The 22254-nt window shown below is 40.0% G+C and overlaps 1 protein-coding gene and 1 non-coding gene across 2 annotated transcripts; both read right to left on the minus strand.

The window, feature by feature from the left end:
* Positions 1 to 1763: 1763 nt before the first annotated feature.
* Positions 1764 to 22206, minus strand: kpnb3 (karyopherin (importin) beta 3). Its single transcript, XM_052127081.1, has 26 exons — positions 22087 to 22206; positions 20210 to 20290; positions 18129 to 18321; positions 17947 to 18049; positions 16983 to 17079; positions 16798 to 16902; positions 16504 to 16626; positions 15581 to 15701; positions 15409 to 15496; positions 15194 to 15300; positions 14969 to 15093; positions 13749 to 13838; positions 12218 to 12391; positions 11667 to 11885; positions 11046 to 11129; positions 10449 to 10581; positions 10257 to 10378; positions 10066 to 10162; positions 9396 to 9568; positions 7866 to 7977; positions 7701 to 7756; positions 4865 to 4987; positions 4527 to 4746; positions 4155 to 4383; positions 3928 to 4069; positions 1764 to 2707 (listed from the first exon to the last, which is right to left on the minus strand). Exons 1-26 carry the CDS (start codon positions 22162 to 22164, stop codon positions 2621 to 2623), a joined length of 3282 nt encoding a protein of 1093 aa, XP_051983041.1. The 5' UTR covers positions 22165 to 22206; the 3' UTR covers positions 1764 to 2620.
* On the minus strand, positions 16300 to 16436 carry LOC127644475 (small nucleolar RNA SNORA84). Its single transcript, XR_007970660.1, has one exon. It is a non-coding gene; the product is annotated as a small nucleolar RNA SNORA84 (small nucleolar RNA).
* Positions 22207 to 22254: the final 48 nt, after the last annotated feature.

A 22254-nucleotide genomic window follows, 5' to 3' on the forward strand; every position in this document is an offset into this window, starting at 1 on the left:
ATAATGAACATTCAGCTTTATGCGATGCTTAAATACTATTTCTAACCATTTTACATTTAGTTACTGACCTTGAGTAATCATACGAAATGTTACAAATTACATTTTACAGCATGTTCTCTGTAATCTCTGTAATCCCTCCCCAATTCCCAATGCGCTCCAAGTCCTCATGGTGGCGTAGTGACTCCTCAATCCAGGTGGTGGAGCGAATCTCCGTTGCCTCCGCGTCTGAGGCCATCAATCTGCGCATCTTATCAAGTGGCTTGTTGAGCATGGTTATGTGGCGACGTAGCGCGTGTCGAGGCTTCACGCTACTCTTCGTGACATTGACGCACAACTCGTCACGCGCCCCACCGAGAATCACATTATTGCGACCACGAGCAACCGGGCCAATTAGTTGCTTTGGATGCCTGGCTGAAGTCAACACGCCCTGGATTCGAACTTACACTCCAGTTGTGGAAGTCCCAGACTTCACTTGCCCAACAGCCCGGGCCCTCCAAGCGTAGGATACATTTTAAAAGTACCCCTGAACGCCAGAATGAAATGATTTATTAGTAACACTTCGTAAAAACTCTTAATTCAAAAGACACAATCCAGAAATAATAGCCACAATATGTAGGAGGCGTTCCAAAGCACATACAATTCTTATTCTCATCCTCGCGATAACGCAATTTTTTTTTAACCTGACAGTTGTGAAAGCGACACTTACCTTTAGGCTACATGAGAAACCATCCAAAACGCTTTGAAACCTGCAGACTTTGAGATATTCATTAACACTGCATGATTAATTGAATTAAGATTGAAATCACAATACTGACTTGTTCAATTACTAAACCATAAAAGGCTGCGTTTTAACTGCAATAACAGAAGTGCAAAAATGTTTTAGAAGTAAATATATATCATAGTCTTTATGGCTCTTTAAAATGTTGGCCTGTCATGTGGACCATATCCAATGTATAGATGTAAACCGATACATCGGTTTAACGATTAATCTGTGCAGAGTGACGCTTTTTGGAACGATCGGTAATAGCGCAATGTCGATAGCTGTCGACAGGTTTTTTGAAATTGTAGTGGCATGCAAAGAAATGCGACTATATAGAAACATCCCTAATCAGCACATGCATTGTAACTGAGCCATGTCTACATTCCAGAATAAAAGTCCCTGATGTGTTTCAGGGTTATTTAGTGTTAAAAGTCCCATGTTAAGCACCCTATCGTCTATTCCTGATTATTGGTATTTGTTGAAAACATTTGGGATTGTATTATTTTTGACTTTGACCTCTATGATGGTGCCGACTAGAAAATGGTGCAACAGTAAACTATCAGACTAAATAGTTATCAGCCTTTTCCACCACCTTAGTTATACACATTCACAATCGGTCGACCGATAATTCAATCTAAAGTACGGTCTCAATCGCCACTTGTGCTACTGAAGTGAAAAAGCCTTGATCCCTCCTCGTTCATTTTTTTAAACATTACTCTATCCATTAGAAAACTAGTTTTGCTTTAAAAGCCAAGTTGCAAAATTTCAGTATGGGCCTATGGTTTTGTTAAAATGGGTATTGGCCAAAAATGCTTATATCAATCCATCCCTAGTTTCCACAGATTTTGGCAGCATCTGTGCCAATTTATAAACGCTAAAAAAAAAAAAAAAAATAGTTATTAGTGTTTGTTGGACAACTCCAGTGTTCCAAGAAAAACCTGGCGAGACAAGGATACGTTCTTAAAACTAGAGTTTTCAATCAGGATAGGTGTACCACCATACAGAAATTGGATCACACAGCTTCACACTTTCTGCATCTTCATGCAAAGTTTAATGGAATATTCTGAAACCAGGTTTATCATGTGTTGCGGCTTTAATACTGAGTGTTGTAAAATGATCAACCAGGAAAGATTGCATATACAAATGTTTCAAGGACACATTTCCTTCATATATTCGTGGTTTTTCCCCATTAATTTCATTGCATTGAGTGAGCCAATGAGAGACCGTTAGCCATCACACGCATCATTAGCAAAGTGGAGCAATCAATTGCAATTCCCAAATATTCCTCAAATATCTTAACCAGCCATTGGGACTGGCACTGAACAAAATTAAATGAAACAAAATAAGGTGTTGAAGATGTGACATTAATGCTCGCCATTGCATTAGAGTTCAATCGAAGTCCATTTCGGTCTGATTCATCTCAGGGTCAGAGGAAATGGCCCTTGCAGAGTTGGATCAACCCCCAAATCGGCTTCCACTAGGATCGACAGACACGCAAGTCGAGATAAGAGATCTCGTAAAGGAGAAAAAGCACAATTTCTACACCAGAAATTCTTAAAGATCTACTATGGATGGACTGTTAGTTTAGTTTTAAATCCCTACCCCCCCACCCCACCCCACATTCTTTCAAGATGAGGGTTTGTGAAGTCGCTGGCCCTTTGAGGTGAAACATACACGCTGGAAGCTCGGCCCTATGGTTGGGTAGGTTGGAGAAGACTTCGAGATTGAGAGGCCCAACATACTCAAGTCACATTACAGTTCTTCGTTCAAAAACAGGGAAAGGGCGAAAATATAGGTGTGTGATTCCAGGTGCCGTGTTTCCAGGGCTATTTTAGATGGGTTAAGGCTTCACTCGTTCACTCAGGCTGTGTTCAGAAGGTCTTGGATGGCCTTCTGCTGTGTCTCGTTGAGTGCAGATACACACTGCGTCCAAAGTCCACCAGAAACCTGAAGGCAATGCATCAAAGTTAGCCAATTTGAAATCAAATTTAGTGTAAAAAAGGCAATGTTTAGCTGTAGGTAGGCATGCAAAATCTGCATAATTTTCACATTTGCTTAATGTGGGAAGGAAAATAAGTTAATCCTAGCAGAGCGCTACATATTACTTGGTTGTTGAATGCAAGACGGAACGATTTTCGCTCAGGAAAATTTTTATTTTCTGCATTTAAAAATGTAATAAAATAAACCATAGGGGGCCTGGGTAGCTCAGTGGTAAAAGACATGAATACCACCCCTTGAGTTCGCTAGTTCGTATCCCAGGGTGTGCTGAGTGACTCCAGCCACTCTCCAAAAAAACAAATTGGCCTGGTTGCTAGGGAGGGTAGTGTCACATGGGGTAACCTCCTCGTGGTCGCTATAATGTGGTTCGTTCTCGGTGGGGCACATGGCGAGTTGAGCATGGATGCCGCGGAGAATAACTTTAAGCCTCCACACACGCTACATCTCCGTGGCAACGACCTCAACAAGCCATGTGATATGCACAGATTGATGCTCTCAAGAGGCAACTGGATTCATCCTCCACCACCCGGACTGAGGCGAGTCACTACGCCACCACGAAGACTTAATAGCACATATATACATGTGCCACACACACACACCCCTTATTTATCATCATTTATTACTATTAAATGTGATTTGTTTTCCCCATTTCACTTCACCTGGAGCTTGTATTATGGCGGGAAATTAGAAGTGCAGCATGACACGTCTATAATGAAGAACTTTAAACGAATGAAACACTCCTGCTTTTTTTCTGTGATGCTGCGGCACGTTTCTGGATTTGCTAAATAAATTGTACCAGTTACAAATGTTTGAACCTGCGGCACTTCGCTTTCACAAAGCCCAAACACTGAAAACAGCGAATCATGAGCTCTGGTTACGGTGAATATCAAGTTACAAACTTCATAATCGCCAGCAAAATCAGTGATATCATTAATATTCAATCAAATCGCACATTCAATAAAAGAATGATGAATTTGTGAATTGGACATTACTCCTCTCATACTTAAAACTCACGGGACTTGGAGACATGGAAAAAAATCATCTGGAATGATTTTAGAAAGTGCACCAAAGCTAATTGCAATTTTCAAAATAATGCTTTGATACCAAAAAACACAGTGAGACTATAAACACTCCTGGCCAGCTCATTCATGTTAGTGACAAAAACTTACTTGTACTTGACGAATAACGTTGGCCAACCGTTTGCTGCAGCCGTCTTCACCTTTGATCGATTCATTTGCGACACCATCAGCGATTATGATGAAAATTTTGGGAAGGTTTGCATTGTCGGGTCCGAGAACAATTGCATTGTTGCTGTTGAAGGGGAAAACATTATTAAAGAGTTCAATGTACAAAATTGGCTACCGTACGAGTTCATAGCAGCCAATAGGATGCTCACCTTTCAATAAGGTCACAAAGGTAATCGAATGTGTGGACGGCTTCCTCTTTATCCTCGTTAAGCGGCAGCCAGGACAGCCAATGAGGGAGGATTTCATTGACGTTGATGCACTCTGGCCGGTACTTCATGACTTTGGCCACAGCGGAGATGCAGTTTTCGGTGGCGTTGACATTTTCTTTTACTCTGGAGTCTGCAGCCTGGATCACTCCCACAAGAAGAGGGACGGCCTCTGAAACAACAAATTATGACTGCACATTTGCATAATGGCATCTGGTAATAATCTACCATTTGTAGAACTTTGCTGGTGCGCAACTCAATTCAGAAAACCACCTTTTAACCTCCAAAAGCGCTAGTAACAACAGAAAAGTATACCTGCGAAGACAGGCCTGTAGTTCTCTCCTCCAAACTGTGCCATGACTCCAACGCCATAGGCAGACGCTTGCCTAACCTCCGGGCTGGTGTCACAGAGGAACTGCATCATGGGCCGCAAGAAGCACTCGGCGTATTTGAAGGAAGAGGGGCTGCAGTGTTCAACAATGTCATCAAAAATGCACAAACCCCACTGTCTGTCTGCCCAAGGTCTGAGCGGGTTCTGTCAGAGGACACAATATAAAGAGAATCCATTGAGATGGACACGCTTTAATTTCTTTCTTTGGAATACATGTGCAACTAGTCGTGCACAGCAAGACCAGGAATGCGTTCATCCTTACAATGAGGTTAACAATGAGCTGCAGTAGCCGTTCAAACCACGGAAGAACCTTCTCTCTGTAACTGCTGAAGATTGAATGCAAGATGTCCGACACTTTGGTCAGGATATAGACGTCATTCTCATCCTGAAACATGGGAAAGAAACAGGAAGATTACTCTCATTGGTCATGTTTCCAAGACCAAAACTCAAGCTGCTTTCCATGACTGTGGGAACCCTGTATCAGTACACTAAACCGTAAACTACAACATTACAGTCAAATATCGGACAACACAAAAGCCTCATTTGCAAATGAAGTGAAAAGCAATATCAACTAGATGACTTCAACTGAAATATTTTGCGCACACCAAGTCAAACTTAAATCATAGCGGTTCAATAGTGTCTAGTTTTCCCATAATTCAAGGCCTTTTTCATTTTGTACATCATGCTAAGCTTCTATGGCTATATTCATGGCGGGAGCCAGGTCATTTAAAAAAATTAATAAATAAAACTGGTGTTTAAGATTCATTTTTCCTAAAAACCTTACAACTAAAATTTGGATTCACTTGCTTAACCTTTTGAAAAGCATCAACTGAACTTTACAGGTTCCTCCGATGTGTAGAGGTATGACAGTCCAGTAAAATATGTTTAATGGATTGTGGGTTCTGACAAGATGAGCACTTTGGCTAATTTTCTCCTGATAGTAAAAATTGGTGAGAGAGTCTTGCATGTCCAATCCGGCATCGTGTGTAAATGACTATCCCATCGATTAATAAAAGGGAACGGATATCTTGTTTCAACAACAAGATTTGTTTCCCAAAAATGTAAACCAATTACGGAACACTGTACCATAGTAATACCACGATTTTGGACATGAAACTACAGTAGTACCATGTTTTTGGACACTGTACCATGGTAAACCCGTTGTTTCGGACATGCACCATGGTAGTAAAATGTGTTTGATATATACTAATATTTTTGGACAAGGCACCACTATAAATCCATGTATTTCAACTATTGGTAACACCCTATTTATGGATGTGTATATATGTCACTACGGTAAAACCATGTTTTCGGACATGGCACTACAGTAAAACCCTGTTTTTTAGAAATGGACCATGGTAAAACCATTTCTTGGGGAAATGGCACCACAGTAAAACCATGTTTTTTGAAAATGGACCACAGTAAATCCATGTTTTTTGGAAATGGACCATGGTAAAACCATTTTTTGGGGAAATGGCACCACGGTAAACCATGTTTTTTTGGACTAAGTCTACTCTGATCTAGCCTAACCTTACAACACAAAATACCATGTTTTTGGACATTTACCATGGTAATAGCATGTTTTCAGACATGGTAGCAGTACCACCTTTATCATGCAACTACAGTAACACCATGTTTTAAGAATTTTCCTTGGTAACATCATGTTTTTAGGACACATTACCATTGTATTACTATATTTTTGGACATGATATCATGGTAATACCAATTTTTTGGACATGGCACCACAGTAATTCCATGTATTTGGACATGGTACTATTGGTAATAACATTTTTGGATGTGTAACATTGTAATACCCTGTTTTAGGACGTGGTACCACATTGATCCCGCTCCGATATGTTTTTGATATACATTGAGTTGGTTTCGGATCTGTGGAAGGTATTGGGCATTTCACTGGTTCAGTAGATAGCGCTTCACTGGCAGCTCTGTCTGCTTATTCATTACCGGAGTGTCCAGGTACCCAACAGAAAATATTAAAACTCTGCTTCAAGCGATGACAGTTTGATTAAAATCTTCCCATTTATTGGGTGATCAGCTTTAGTAGCTTCAAGACATGATATTGAATCAGTTATTATTAAATAAGGTTTTTGTGGAGCGGTCTCAAACTTCAGTGCCAGTAGTGGAGCATTTGCCTCTGCAGGGAAAACTGAACTTTGGTCAAGGATATCTAAATCTGGAAATAGTGGCTGCAGCTTCTGCCAAAAACAAACTGTGTATATTGGGATATGTTGTGGGTATACTGCTCTTATGTCCACAAATTGTTGATTGAAATCATTCGGATGCGTTTTGGATTTTTGGTTCCTTGTTAAATCCAGATGGATTTTAAGCTTTGAGATCCCATGGAGGATGAAATGGGAAAACTGAATAGGCTGGATTTTCTTTATTCGTTTCAAGTTTGGTTGCATATTCGAAGGCCTTGAGGCCACGCATTGGTCCCGTAAAGGGCAAAGGAAGTGTGCAGTACGCGTCTGTGAAGGGAAAGCTGCGAGTGTGCACCCTACAGGAATTTTGTACATTTAAAAACACTGTTTTAACAAAAAAAAAAAAAAAAAAAAAAACACACACACACACACACACACATTAATTTGATACCTGGCATTTTAAAAACCAACAGTAATGATTCTCTATACAAACTCATTTCTAGATCAACGCAAACAAATCAGCAGAAGCGTTAACGAAAACTATGATGAAAAATATATTTTTTTAAATCATTACAATGATTTACTTATCATGCAACACTTGGATTTCTTGAAATTTCACCTGTCTAAACGTGACAAAAATATGACTAAAAGTCAGTTTTCATTGACTAAGTCAAATAAAACCCTCAGTATTTTAGTCTAGATTAAGAGAAGACTAAAACGCCCTGACTTTGTCATCTAAAACAGAATAAGCTTGACTAAAGATGAAAACTAACAAGGACATTTGACAGGACTAAGACTAAAAAATAAAAATGCTGACAATTAACACTAATCGGCAGCAGTAGAATCAATGCATTGAGAGAAACAAGTGCATGCAACCCCTGAATGCTTAAAAACACATCAAATCACAGAAACGTGTTTTGCACTGGATTATCTACTCGCCTCATCTTGTAAGGTTTCCTCAACCTGCTCGTCATAATCTTCATCTTGTCGTTTGGCTGTAGAAAACAGATAATGGTCTAAAAATGCCACAAAACTATGCGACTCATGAAAATAAAGGATAAGGGGGAAAATAAAGTGTGTTCTCCAGATGTCATTGAGACTCACCTTGTCTCAGCTCCTGGTTTTTAAAGTGCTCCTCTAGTTTGCTCTTCAGAATGTCACCCAGTTCTTCAAAGTGCTCGTTATTCAGACAGCCGTCGCCCATCAGTTCAATACACTATCAAGTGATAACATGTACTAAATACACACAATTACAATTTCAAATCTTTCAGCATAAACTTCAGCTCTTTCCATTTGGCATCTTTTACGTTTGAGTGTTTCATATACACGCCACGACAATTATTATTATTCATATACCATTGGTAGTTAAACAAACCTGCCATGTTCAAATTTAGCACATAGATCAAAGCATTTAGTTTCACAATGAAATGATTAGTTTAAACTTGCTGTTCTGCTCAGTCATGACCAAAATAAATCTTTCCAATTTAATAAAAATGGTTGTTTATCAGACTGACTCGATAAGTACCATGGTGTTTGTAGTAAATCTACGGCAACCACAAGATTAACTTTGGTTAATCTATAATAGGATTAAACCATGGTTATTTCAACTTTATTATAGTAAAAACATGTTTTCCACCCAAGACTATGGTTACTAGGCTACAACATTGGCAGCGGATTTATTATATGGTTACATTTATTAACATTAATAAATGCATTTGGGTATCATTCAATGAACAATATATTTTTACATAATTTATTAATCTTTAATAAACATTCAATTTTTTATTGTTTGTTAGTTCATACTAGTGCATTAACAAAACCTAATGCACATGTTGAAATTAACCAATATTAATGATATAAAAGTATTACTCATCGTTATTTCATGTTAACTAAAGCAACCTTATTTTAAAGCGTCATCACAATTAAAACTAGTTAAAATATTGTATTTGCATAGTAAAACCATGATATCCACATCATGATTTTTATTACTATAGTTTTCATTTTTCTGTATCACTACAAATATCGTGGTTAAAATACGGTTACTCTTGTAAAACCATGGTACATTTATTGCGAGGGCATACAAAACCATTTCAGAAAAAGAAAAGGTTGAGACTCCATAACACTAGAATACTAAAATAATTGTCATACCTAAACTGGTTTTGCAACATAATGTGACATTGCAAAAACTTAAACAGTGGGGAAAAAAAAAAAGCTAAACTTTGACAAGTTTTATATGGTCTAAATATATATCTAAATCCATAACTACTAAACAGTAGGTGACTGCACTGAACACTGCAGCCATCTACTGGCTATTATTGTCATTACATAATTTTCAAATCATGCTTTTTTCACCAGATGGCAGCAATCTGCCAAATAAAGGACACATTCTCATTTTCATCAGTAGGATAAAAATGTAGTTGAAACCATTTAAAAAAATTAGCTTATTTGCAAATAATTCTATGTTTTTACCATTAATTTGCATATGCAAATAAGATTAAAAAAATTAATCCCAAAAGTTGGGCATAATTTCACGGTTTTTACTTCAGGGAAGAAATTGTATCTTTAAAGAAAAAAGAAAAAAACAAACAGCATAAGCGGTCCTCGATCAGAATAGGATGGTTAAGCTCCATTTACCTTGGCGAATGAGTGCATGATTTCTGAAAGCACATCAGAGTCAGGTTCGGTTCCGATGGATTTGATGAGGGCGTCACACATGAAGTGCCACATCTGAGTGAGGTAGTCTGGCCCTCTGACGCGAGCACACTCCAACAGCAGAGGCATGGACTCGGCCGCCGCTACCCGCACACGTGGAGAATACCACATTAAGGAACAAGCCATTTTGAAATCATGTTTAACTAGACAGGTGAAATAAGTGTTTAAAAGTGCAAAAAAGAAAGGTTAACTTAAAGCAGATCAGAAGGCCTTTTGTGGGTTTGTTTACAGTTTAATTTTTTTGTTTGAATAGTCTTGGCCTGTTTGAATATTCAGTTAATGCAAGTCTATGGGTCTTTTCATAAATTTAATCGTCTGCTGTGCAAAAACTGTAATTCCGATCAGTTCGAAAACAAAAGGCTAATTATATCTGTACAGCCCGAAGGTCTGTGCCAAGTTTGGTGCATGTAGCTTCCAAGCTAGTTACAATTGATAATTGGTTTAGGGATATATATACTTATTTTGGGATCTGATCTAAAATATAACCACCTCAAATGGATGAAGCACAAAAATATTTCTTGAAAATAGAAAAAGAAATTGTGTGCGTCTTCCCTAAATATCAACATCAGTCACTGAAAAATAAAAAGGATATCATCATGAAAATAGAATTTCAGCAGAGGAACCATCAGCTTCACAACTTGTTCCGTGTACTCCACAAACCCCTCCTTGAGTTCTTTAGCATAACAAACCTGTGGAAAAACAGCCAGAAACACATTGCAATCAAGTAAATCAATGAATTTACAATTCCACCCATTTAAAAGCCACTATGTTGGGACTTCTCACCAGCATCTGGCAGGCTGTGGCCTTCTCCTCCAGCCCGGCTGTCTTGATACCAAAACTCTGCTGATCTCCGAGATTGACAAACTCCCAGCCGTCATCTTCAGACATGCTCTCCATGTCCTGAGCTGAAGAAGCCAGTGTTAAAACTCTAGCACAGCTTTGTTGTTAATCATATATGGTTTTTAAATGTCTTACTATCGAGGAGAGCCACTTCAGGTTTGATGGAGGCGGTCTTCATGAGAGGCCCCATCACCACAGGAAGATACTGCTGAAACTCCTTCCCCAGGATCTTACACATGCGAGCCCACGCTGAGATCATGTAGGAGATCTGAAGGTACAAGAAGTTCATCACAAGAGATGCACTCGTTTAGAAAGGGGACTCTTTTCCTTCTCTTTTCTACCCAATTTGGAATGCCCAATGCACTCTAGGTCCTCTCGGTGGTGTAGTGACTCACATCAGGAGGAAGAATCTCAGTTGCCTCTGCATCCGAGACAGTCAATCCGCTTATCACGTGGCTTGATCGCGTCACTGCGGCAACCTAGCACATGGGGAGGCTTCACCTAACCCTAACATCCACGCACACCACCGAGAGAGAACCACATTATATTGACCACAAGGAGGTTACCCCGTGTGACTCTACCTCCCTAGCAACCGGGCCAATTTGGTTGCTTAGGAGACTTGGCTGGCGTTACGCAGCACACCCTGGATTCAAACTCATGACTCCAGGTGTGGTAGGCAATGTCTTTAGTTAGTTAAACAAACAGGACTCATATGATTGGGTGTCTGCTAACCTGTGGGTCGTCATCTTCCAGGTCGTTGAAATCAGTCTGTGTTTTCAAAAGCAGCTGCATCACTGCTGACGCGTCTGGCATGAACTATGAGCAAAAAAGCAATCATCAGAACTCAAAAGCGTCGCAGAATTGCAACATTTATTAAAGCAATCTCTTATTTTCATTAAATATGGGTAAAAGCTACACAACAGCCAAACTAACCCTAAACTGTTTGGCGGCAAATAAATTAACATCGTTTCTTAGTTTTTGTCGGGTCACAAAGAGTCGATGTTCTGAAGTAGATCAGGCTGCAATGACTAAATGGGTTACAGGTTTCCAGATTGTTCAGCACAAAGTTTCAGTGCTTGATAAAAGGGAAGTCGATGTTTATTTGACATCTGATGGGTCAATGTGCCTACAGTTACAAATGTTGCCTACGCTGCTTGCATACAGCCTATTGCAACAAATGTCTAAAACAAAACAAATAACCCTAAATGACAAAAACCTAAATTTATAACCAGTGGCTTCTTAAAGTCAACACATAATAGCAGACGTTAAAACAGATGATTGTGTGTTATCCAGCTCATTGATTGCGATTGGTCTGGGAGGACTGGAAAGTTTTTGTTCCCATTAAAACCCCACCTTCTCTTTGCCAACAGCCAGGCCAATTAAACTGATGCATTCGATGGTCTTTCCTCTGAGAAGACGGAGCTCTTTTTGAACAGCGTTTTCTACGATGTGTTTGAGGGAAGGCATGAAGAGGTCGTAGTATGGTACAAACTTCTCTTCTGCAGTGTCAGCCACAGAGGCGATGGAGGTCACGACCTGCTCCAGCACCAGTTTGGTTCCTTTCTGGATCAACTAGAGGAAATCAAAATTAAGTCAACATGGCAACCAACAGATTAACACAACATGCATGTCAAGTAGTCACACCAAGGATACCAATATTGATATTTTACACTATTTTGGCATGAGTAAAATCAGAGCCAAAAAAACTGAATTGAGGGTCAACTAAATTTCAATTCAAAGCAAAATTTAGTTAAGTTGACCCCAATTCAGAAAACATTCTCACCGTGTTTACTTGGTTCACCTAACAGAAGGGGAAAAAACATTGAGTAAATGCAGTTCCCAGAAGAAAAGGCAAACTGCACTAAAACCAATCAGAACATTTGACAAATTGAGTCGAGCGGTACCTCCTGGAGTTTGGCGACCATGATGACATGCAGATGTTGGACTAGGCTGTCTAGGTAGGGGACGAGGAGGCTTTTGGGACAGTCCTCTGTGAAGTTAATGAGAGCAGCCGCTGCGTGGGCCTGAACGCGAGGATTCGTCTGATCTTCCATCGTCTGAAGTAGTGCGGAGATCACCTACATGAAAGATGCAAAATGAGACATGTGACGGGAACTGAAATGCATTAACTTTGTATGGTTTCAATATTATAGCAGACGAGTGAAGTAATGTCTTATTTTAATTTGAGGGCACAGCAAATACTGATGTGCAAAGAATAGCAATTAATCAGCATAATCATGCATTTCAATTTGTTTTGAATTGCTAGACTAAATTAAAACTAGGGCCACGATGCAGAAAACACTGACAATTAAAATGCAATCATGAAAACGGAGCATATTTGGGATAAAAATGAATGTTTAAATGGGCATTTAAAATGACAAATCGTGATACGCCTTAGTGTGATTACTACACTGAAACGCCTACATTTTAAACATAGTCTGCATGTACTGTGCACTTCTAAGTGAACATGTGAAGCTGGCCGCTTAGGCAACACATCATGAGCATCAAGCGCCCTATATGCAGAGAGCAGGGTGGCCGATAATACCACAATTTAATATAATAACTATAAAATGGTAGATAGCAGTTCCTTCCGATTTCTGTTTAGTCAAATTTACGCAATTTCTTTACACATTAAGAAATTAATATATTAGCAATAAACGGTTTACACAGTAGTCCAGCCACCGTGGATGGCATGTGCGCATTAGTAATCACTTTTTCCCCTCAAAATCAAATCAAATTGTACGTAGTGCATAGTGAATATAACATTCTCATAGCACACATGAAGCGCTTTGACGTTGCAACTACACATTCACATGAAGGTAGCGAAGGTTAAACGTGCTGGATCGCCTGCTTTGATTGTCACGGACTGACCATCATGATTTGCCAATTAGACGAACATTTGATCCTGAACTTTTCATTCTGGCTGACGAGACGAAAAGGCTGGATTTTTGCAAAGTTCTGTTTAAACTTAAAGTGTCTGCATATTTGCAGACAGTATATTACAGGGACGTTACAGGGAACGGTTGGAGAGAAACACAAACACTAACATATCATGGCTCTGATATGCGGAAGCTTTTTGCTTTTACGCAATTCTGAGGTTATTTTGATTAATTGTGCAGCCCTGAAGGATCATGAAACGAGTTTAAGTGACGCCCTCTTTAGGAAATTAAGCGGCCAAATAAAAGGAGCGATATTGCTCAATTTTATATAGTCAGCAAAATCTGATTAAATTGACCAGCCCTAGTCTGATGCAATAATGACTTTGATAAGCCCCCAAAATGGTTAAAATCACTGACAGCCCCAATTAAAACTGAAGACAAAAGCAAATATCACATGGGATCCAAAAGTTGTATTAAAAGATGCTTCATTAAAAATAGATTCATTTATTTTTCAAGTATTCTTTTTCCATTTTTGCAATGTAAATTGAGGAAATACCTTGTCGTGGAACTTCTTCTGGAAAGTCGGGGCAAAATCGGTGGCCATCTGTCCAACCGCGTTGCATGCGGCATAGCGAACTCGAGGGTGCTGGAGAGTTTGGAAAGAGGCAAAGTTTAGCATGCTCATCATAAATGAATGTGCTGTTATCAGGGTTCGTGCAGATGCTTCCAAGTTAAAAATAAAGGACTCGGAAATAATTGCAATAGGTCAGTCTCAATTTGACTTTCCAACTTACAAAATATAGAGAAAGTCTCAGCTGTTGATCGCACTCTACAGAACCATCAAGGAAAAGTGGAAAGACGAAATGGACTGGACGACATCTAGACCGGCGAGCAATGGGAGGGAGAGTGCCCTGGACTCAGCCACGGCTGGAGTCCACGATGGAGGATGGTACGTTTTGTTACATTAACTCTATACTCTGCTTGAAAGCTTCACATTTATTTAGTTGACCATCTACTGGAAAGCTTCTAAAACAACCAGACCAATTGAACTGTTACACTTGTGTAAAATCACCATGCAACAACTGCTTTATGCCGCACAATGAGCTAATAGCTAACAGCTAGCAGTTGTATTATTGTTTTGGTCAGTTTGTCTCACGTTTAAGATGATATCATTGTGGCTAATCTATGCCCATCAGCCTATAATCCCACCAACGTTGATGCGGCACTAAACTGCAGTGGAAATGCAAGCTCAGAAAAGTAAAGCGAGTAGAGTCGAGGCGAGTCGAACCGTAACGTGCAGTGGAAAAGTGCCATTTGATAGACACATGTTGTCAGAAATAACCTATTTTGTGAGACAAAGCTGTCTTTCCACAAGGGGCAGTAGGCCGCTCACAAAACTGAATCCTCAATTGATCTGCATTCAAAACGTTTTACGCCTCATACAATTTCCACATTAAAATGTAATTAAAACTGATAGTTGTAAACTTGTTACATCCACCACAGCAGTATCTATAAAATATAGATGTTTTATATCGTCCAGTAACAACTGATTGTGATTGACACATTCTGAACAGCGCTGTCAAAAGCAAGTTGCCACATGACAGCGTCGACTATCTGGACCTCTGCCAACATGTTTAAACAGAACCGGCTCATAAGTGTTAATTGTTAATCAATTTGACAACTGGTCACGATACACACACACACACACAATGTATTTAACGCTTTTCTGCAATTAAAGCACCTTGTATGAACCCTGTTGAAAAAATGAGATCTTACCGGATCTTGACAGAAAAGCAAAACAAAGCTGACGATCTCGTTTAGTATGGCCTCCATCTGTTGATGACAGCCCTCACCGATAGCAGACAGAGCCATGAGACCAGCGTGCCTGTACTTCCAATCAGCTGCAAGAAAACGTGGCAAATTAACGTTTACGAAACTCTAAAAATGAACCGAAGCGTTCATGTTTGTGCTACATGAACAGATGAGAATGCACGTACTTACAGTTCTGTAACATTTGCATGATATGTTGTTTGATCATGGGAAGGACGATCTTTCCTCCGAGACCACAGGCAATTCTGTCCAGCGCGCTCTCACCCGCCACTGCATTACTGAATAACCCATTAAAGAGCGCAAAAAGGTGTTGAATTATCCTCAAAGCTTAAAGAACTTTATTCTTGTGTGTTCCTTTAAACAGCCTAAATTGAAGTTCAACTGACCTGTCAAAGTCATCATCTTCTAGTTCATCAGCCATGGCCCAGTCCTCATCCTCCTCCAGATCCACCATCATACTCAACATTTGTGGCACTGAACGAACATTCCCAAAAAACATGGTCAAACACTTGTTTGTACAATTCCAAAGAAATGGTTGTCAGTTGGTGCGGTTCTCACCGCTCTGAGCGACGATGTTGGTGTGTTTTCTGAGCATGGCAGCAGCAGTTTCAGACAGCGTGACGATCACCTCCAGTGCCAGCTGCCTCTGCATGTTTGTCAGGTTTGTGTCTGCACACAGCTGCAGTCAGCGAGAGAGAAACTTGATTTAACCAGACCATAACAACTCATTCTTGGCAAGTATTTGCAAATCCAACGACGAATAGGGTTGCTAGGATCCCTGTAATAATCGCCCCAAAGAGATTTTGCGCCAAGTAGCGCATACAAATGTGGCTACAAATCCAGCGCACAACTTAGTACAAGTTCAAAGCGATGTGAAAATAAATCTACTAAACTATTTAAGCTGCTGATTAGAAGTATAGACCCAATTAATTTCAAGTTTATAGCAAAGAATTCAGATAACTACATATACACAAGTATTTTGAGAGCGACTCGATCATTCAGTGCATTATGGGAGCACTGCAGAGCTCTTCTGGTGCACTTTGTTAGTGCCGATTCTCTGATTGGTGGATATTTCTCTCGAGGATCATGGGTAGTGTAGTTCTAATACACTCAATTCAACAAATGGAGAAAATAAATGTGATTTTTACTTCAAGAAACGAACGTGTCGCTCTATAGTACACATCGATTATACGGCTGCGATTCTTGCATGAACTTTCACATCACAAGAGAAAACCTTTTAAACTTAACATGCTAATATAACCATGACAAAATACATGTCATGTCTCTGCAACCGGGCTATGGAAGACGCATGATATCGGCAGCTCCCAAGCATTAATCACAGAGATCAATATGTGCCTGTCAAATATAACCTCAAGTATCAGCACGGACGAGCCGTCTCAAGGAACCACCAGGCACAACTAAACTCTGAAGTGTCTTATTATCTGAAGGTAAACTAGTAGAGATATCAAGTTTGCACATACCTTTAGGCTGAGCTGGAGTGTGGCTTCCAGGTTGGGCCTCAAGTATTTGGGGGCCGTGTCCGCAATCTCTACCAACGACTTCAGCACAGAGTCATCGCCACGATAACAGGATTCGTTCACCACCTGATGAGAATTTTCAAAACGGCTCTAGTTTTAGCCCACTATTTTAGAGCCGTTCTTCAATGACTAACGTTTTGAATTAATGACCGAACAGATAATGCAACAGAACTGCACTCTTTGACTAGACAAACATTAATCGGTGTTGAACTATCAGAGGTTTGAAGAGCTCTTCACCTGAAGGATGCCTGGAAGAAGGTCTGAAAAGTGTTTCAAAAGCGCCGCGTTGCCCTCATTGGACAAAACGAAGGACGCAGCTGCACGTGCAGCCAGGGCTTGAATCTGAAAACAAAGTAATAAGCATTATGCAAAGCATTCAAGCTTTTAGTTTGAAAATGAGGAAGATATTGAACCAGACTGACCTGCGGGTTCTCCTGATCTTGCATGCACTGCACCAACATGCGCTTGATCACCTCCAGGTAATGCTGTTGCTGATTACCAAAGATATCAGGGAAATTCCTGAACGCAACAGAAACAAACCACTCAAAGGAAACTCACCTTTTGACAATTTTCAATTTGTTCTGAAATGGCTCAAGGGTGAGAGCCGTCTTAAATGTTACCATCTTGCAAGTTGCAATTTAAGGAAAGATCAAAGGAATGTTTTAAATTGGCAGTTTCCTTAAAAACCTTGCAATAGGGGGTCTGTGTAGCTCAGTGAGTACTGACGCAGACTACCACACCTGGAGTCACGAGTTTGAATACAGGACGTGCTGACTCCAGCCAGGTCTCCTAAGCAACCAAATTGGCCCAGTTGCTAGGGTGGGTAGAGTCACATGGTGTAACCTATCGTGGTTGTGCCGTGGAGAATGGCGTGAAGCCTCCACACACGCTACGTCTCTGCAGTAACGCATTCAACAAGCAACGTGATAAATGCGCAGATTGATGGTCTCAGACGCAACTGAGATTCGTCCTCCACCACCCGGATTGAGGGGTCACTATGCCACCACGAGGACTTAAAGCGCATTGGGAACTGGGCACTCCAAATTGGGGAGAAAAAAAAACCCCTTGTGATAATTATGTTGTTGCCTAATTTTTATGCACTCCCAAAGTACTCAAAGTAAAGCTCATGCTTAAAAAAAAAAAAAAGCCAAAATAAAATGGACGAACTAGAGCTGAAATGATACAAGTGACTTTTATAGATTTAGTGATATTACATCAAGGATTTTATAGTTTAACAAATTCCATTATGTATTTAGTGATTTCAATTTGTAATTTGGCCATTCATGTATTCAATTACACACACAACACTGAAAATATATGGAGAATAATCACCAGAATTTGAGAATTGCACAATTGTTCTGCTTTAAGCATTAAAATCTTACCCACCAGAAAACATGCAGTGCCGCTTCTCTGAGGGCGACGTCCTGAGAGTTCACAGAGTCAAACAGGAACTTCAGGATTTCAGGCCACTGATTTTTTCCATCATCATCTTTGAGAAACAGAAGACATTTGTTCACTTCTCCAGCGTGTAACAAACAATGTCGAGATGTTACGAGTCGTTAACTTACCGATGAGATTGCGAGCGAGCTCCGCGGCGATGTCGCAGACCTTTTTGCGGATGTTGGCGGAAGCTTCCGACTGAATTCCAGCGAGCAGCTCAGTCTTCACGGCAGTCTGCACTTCGACTGACAAGCTGGGGTAAACCTCCTCGAAAGATGAGGACAGCAGTCGACGCAACAGCACGGCTGCCATCTGCTTAACCTGAGTGAAGAGGAGCATGTTGAGCACAGGACACCAGTTCCTTTTAGTTTTAGTCACTACTTCTAGAGATTATTATTGCCAATTCTGTTTGGAGAGATCCCACAGCATGGATTGTGCCCTCTCTGAAGCACCCTGTAAAGGAACCATCAGCACAGGTGAAAACACAGCCATGGGCGGCGAGCAGATTAATGGGGTGGGTGCCTTCTCGTTCTAGAACGCATATGATTGGACAAAGTTTCTCTAATATAGTTTGACATGATTTGATAGTCTTTCTAGCCGGAAGTGCGAGACTGTGGCATTTAAATGATTATATCTTCTGAAAACGAAAGTACACTGGCAAGCTAATAGATATGGACTAAAAGCAGCAAAAGTTTCATTTTGATTCCACAGGGTCTTAAACAACAGCAAATCAGATGACAATTTCTAAAAGTAAAAATACTTATTTTAAGAAATACTCAAATGTGCATAAACTATAAAAAGGAAAAACAGTTTAGACTATCCATGGACAAATCTTTCATCAGACGATGCCGATAAAAACTGCAAAATGAACGTGAACGTTACATTTATATAGCGCTTTACACAGGGACCATGGGATTTCTCAAACTCCAGTGGGCAGCATCCACCTGGATGAGACAGCAGCCATAGTTCGCCAGTAAACTCACCACATAACAGATAATGATGGAGAGGAGAGAGTGGAGTGATAGATGGATGGGGATTATTAGGAGGCCATGATTGAAAAGGGCCAATGGGGTGAATTTGACCAGGACACCAGGGTTACACCCCTACTATTTTGCCCAAGGATTTTTAACAATTAGAGAGTCAGATATGTCAATTTTGTCAGATTGTCAAACACTGGCAGATATATCGATCACTACTACATAAGGCCTCTTAGTGTTTGAGACAAGAGCACACCGTCTGACCCTGAAGGTAGATGGTACGGAGATTAGCGATCAACCCATTAATTGGTCTGGCCGATGTATCGGCCGATATGCAAATATTCACATAGGGCAATAACAATGCATGCGTCGCTGATTAACAGAAGTGTAAACTTTCACTCGTGTCAGTTGCAAAATCTACCAATAGATCAATGGATTGTCAACACTGTGTTTTCAAGTTTCTTTTCAAGGTTATACAATTGATATATTTTGAATATTGCAGAAAATAAGTGTTTGTTTCACTCTAGAAATTGTGTGTACATCTGATCTGCTTTTATTAAATTGCATTACGTTTATCCACATTTATATTGGCAATTGAAAAACCCCTGTCGGTCAACCACCAATGGAGACACAATGGACCAACCCCCTACGGACAGGTTGGAGAGAATTTCACATCAATTTATGGGTCACGAAATTGCATTTTTAATACAAACTGTTGTGAAAGTTTGAAATGTCATACACATTAACAAAATATTCACAAGGTTGGAACCTAATAATTGAGAATTAAATAACAATTACTTAATTTTACTAATATAAATTTACTATACCAAAACTACCATTAATTTTATTTAATTTTTTTTATAAACCCAAACCTGGCATAGATTCTGCAAGAGCCTATTTGATATAATCTTTAATAATTGTTTAAGTCAAAATAATTAACATTGTATGATTGTCCCTTTAAATATGTATAACTTGTACACACTTACTACATTGTTACACGTTTGTTTATATGCACTTGCATGATCTACATTGCGTTTATAATGATATGCATAACGAGCACTAAATATGGTACAGTCTCTTTAAGAGAAAGAATATGCGAGCTTCTGCAAGCAAGTGTTGACGGTTGAATGAGCGCAGCCCACCTTGAGTTTTTTTTTACCTCATCCATGCAATGTGATTAATTTATATATCTTTACATTCTGGTCAATGACGGTAAACAGACGTTTACGTACCTCCTCAGCGGCAGATGCATCCCGGATGGCCTGCAGTAAAAATGTGATCTTCGTCTGGCCGGGGATGGGGTCATAAGTTTCCTAGACAAAGACAAAAAGATATTAGCTGCATTTTAAAAGATACTCAGTCTTCATTATTAGGAAAGTGGTGCTTTAAAGGCAACACCCAATAACAAGTGGCATAGGTTTCATTCGGGAGGAGGATTCTGAGATTTGTTCATTTTGCATGAGTCTAAGAGATTCTTGGAGTCAGTTTTCAAGTGAAAAATGGACTTGTTATGCATTGTATGAATGGAATGCCAAGTGGCACACAGCTGTAATTAAATGGAGGAATTCCAACATTGGTTCTTATACCAAAATAAATGACTTTAAAGCTGATGTCTGGGGTCCAGTTTGCCCTGGTCAAGCTGTGAATGAGTGTATTAGGGTGCGGTCACACTTGGTTCGATTGCTTGGACCGAACCAGTTAGTCTCCTCTACCCTTTTCCAAATCGATTCTGAGAATGTCAAAGACATTTCTTATTATTTCATTAATATGGTCGGTAAAGACAGAGTTCAAAGTGTATACATACAACTAAAATACCAATAATAACCAGAAAAAACTAAGATTGTGCATAATACAGGACTTTTAAGCATAAACATGACCAAAACACTGGGGACTCTTATTTTGTAATGATGAAATGAAAGCTTTGGCGCCAAATGATCATTCTACCGCTTCCATTGACCCACGTGGACAAATCTGGAAGCCCTGCCAGGCTTTAATGCAGATAATGATGCAATGAACAAAAGATTCCGATAGCATGTGCCACCAGGAAGCCAAGTATTGGCGGGAAATTTAGAATTTCCCGCGAAATCCAGAACGTTCCTGACCTTCCATGCAAAAATGAGGGTTTAACTCCTTGATAAAGGTTACTATAATTCCACTTGCTGAAATTAAACATCGTGGAGTCAAATTCAAACTTTTTCCATGGCATGACAGTATGAACGGGCATCTTTTGTGATAAGTTCCCCTCAGTGTAATGATAGGTGTAACGTTACTGTTTAATGGTTGAAATACAAGACGATAATGAGCAGTTAAATATTCATTATAATTCTAAGAAGTTTAGTTTTATTTCTAGTCGCTTGACTATTACAGGCCACCGTACATGGTGTAATATGTTCATCTGATAATACAGGTTTATGGATTAAGTTAATGTCAACAAGCGTTCGCCAACCTGACGGACATTTAGCGAAATATATGACGCTAATATCGCGCATTAAGCACTAAAAACACACAATCGCTTAACAGATCACATAAATAGACATTAAACGGCCTGTTTGAGAAGCTCAAGCCGAGCTGAGTGACACCTACCCCGGGATAGCAGCGTCAATCTGACCGCGGCAAGAATACGGAGATAAAACCATCGATTAAGTGATGAAAATAAACTAACAAATAGGCCGTTCAGGATCCGACACAGTAAATAGGCGTGATATAGGACATGTGCAAAACGCTAACAGCTCTGGTTAGGCCACGATGATACGTAACGCGTCCTAACGACTCGTTCGATCGAACCGATTCACCAAGCATTTGTAAATCTCCCGACAGTTAATGAATAACAATGGCGACATTTTTGCATAATTGCCTATTCAAAATGTTAACACTGGAAAGCATAGTGTTAATTTCGTTAATCTACTAGACGAACAGTCCTAAAGAGCTAACAGTGATTCGGATCACTAAAAAGAATCGATTCCCTAAAACGAATCGGACACGCATAACCGAATTAGCGCGCGCTTCACACGTGTGCTGGGCCGGAGCACAGCTGACCGGAGCGGAATAAAAATCGTGACAGATCCGTAGCATTTCCCGCCATAAATCCGCACCGAAACGATTGTCATACCTCTGATTGCTTCCTGACGTTGTTGTCAGAGCTCATCAGGTTTCTCAGTAAGAGATAGAACTGCTGCTGCTCCGCCATCGCTGTCGGATTTAGAAAGAGAAAGCACAGCAGAGCCGAGCAAATGAAAGCCGGTGTTGCGCATGAGCGAAGGGACGGGATTGGTTGGTT

Source organism: Xyrauchen texanus, chromosome 5, assembly GCF_025860055.1.
Source record: "Xyrauchen texanus isolate HMW12.3.18 chromosome 5, RBS_HiC_50CHRs, whole genome shotgun sequence".
Classification (NCBI taxonomy): domain Eukaryota; kingdom Metazoa; phylum Chordata; class Actinopteri; order Cypriniformes; family Catostomidae; genus Xyrauchen; species Xyrauchen texanus.

What these genes read in the sequence shown, in the direction of transcription:
- kpnb3 (XM_052127081.1), bottom strand. Translation starts at nt 22,164, where the DNA reads ATGGCGGAGCAGCAGCAGTTCTATCTCTTACTGAGAAACCTGATGAGC. An exon ending in CAACATCGTCGCTCAGAGCG is followed by an intron (nt 15,497 to 15,580) that starts GTGAGAACCGCA and finishes ATGTTCGTTCAG; the next exon opens with TGCCACAAATGTTGAGTATG. An exon ending in GAAGATGATGACTTTGACAG is followed by an intron (nt 15,301 to 15,408) that starts GTCAGTTGAACT and finishes TGGGTTATTCAG; the next exon opens with TAATGCAGTGGCGGGTGAGA.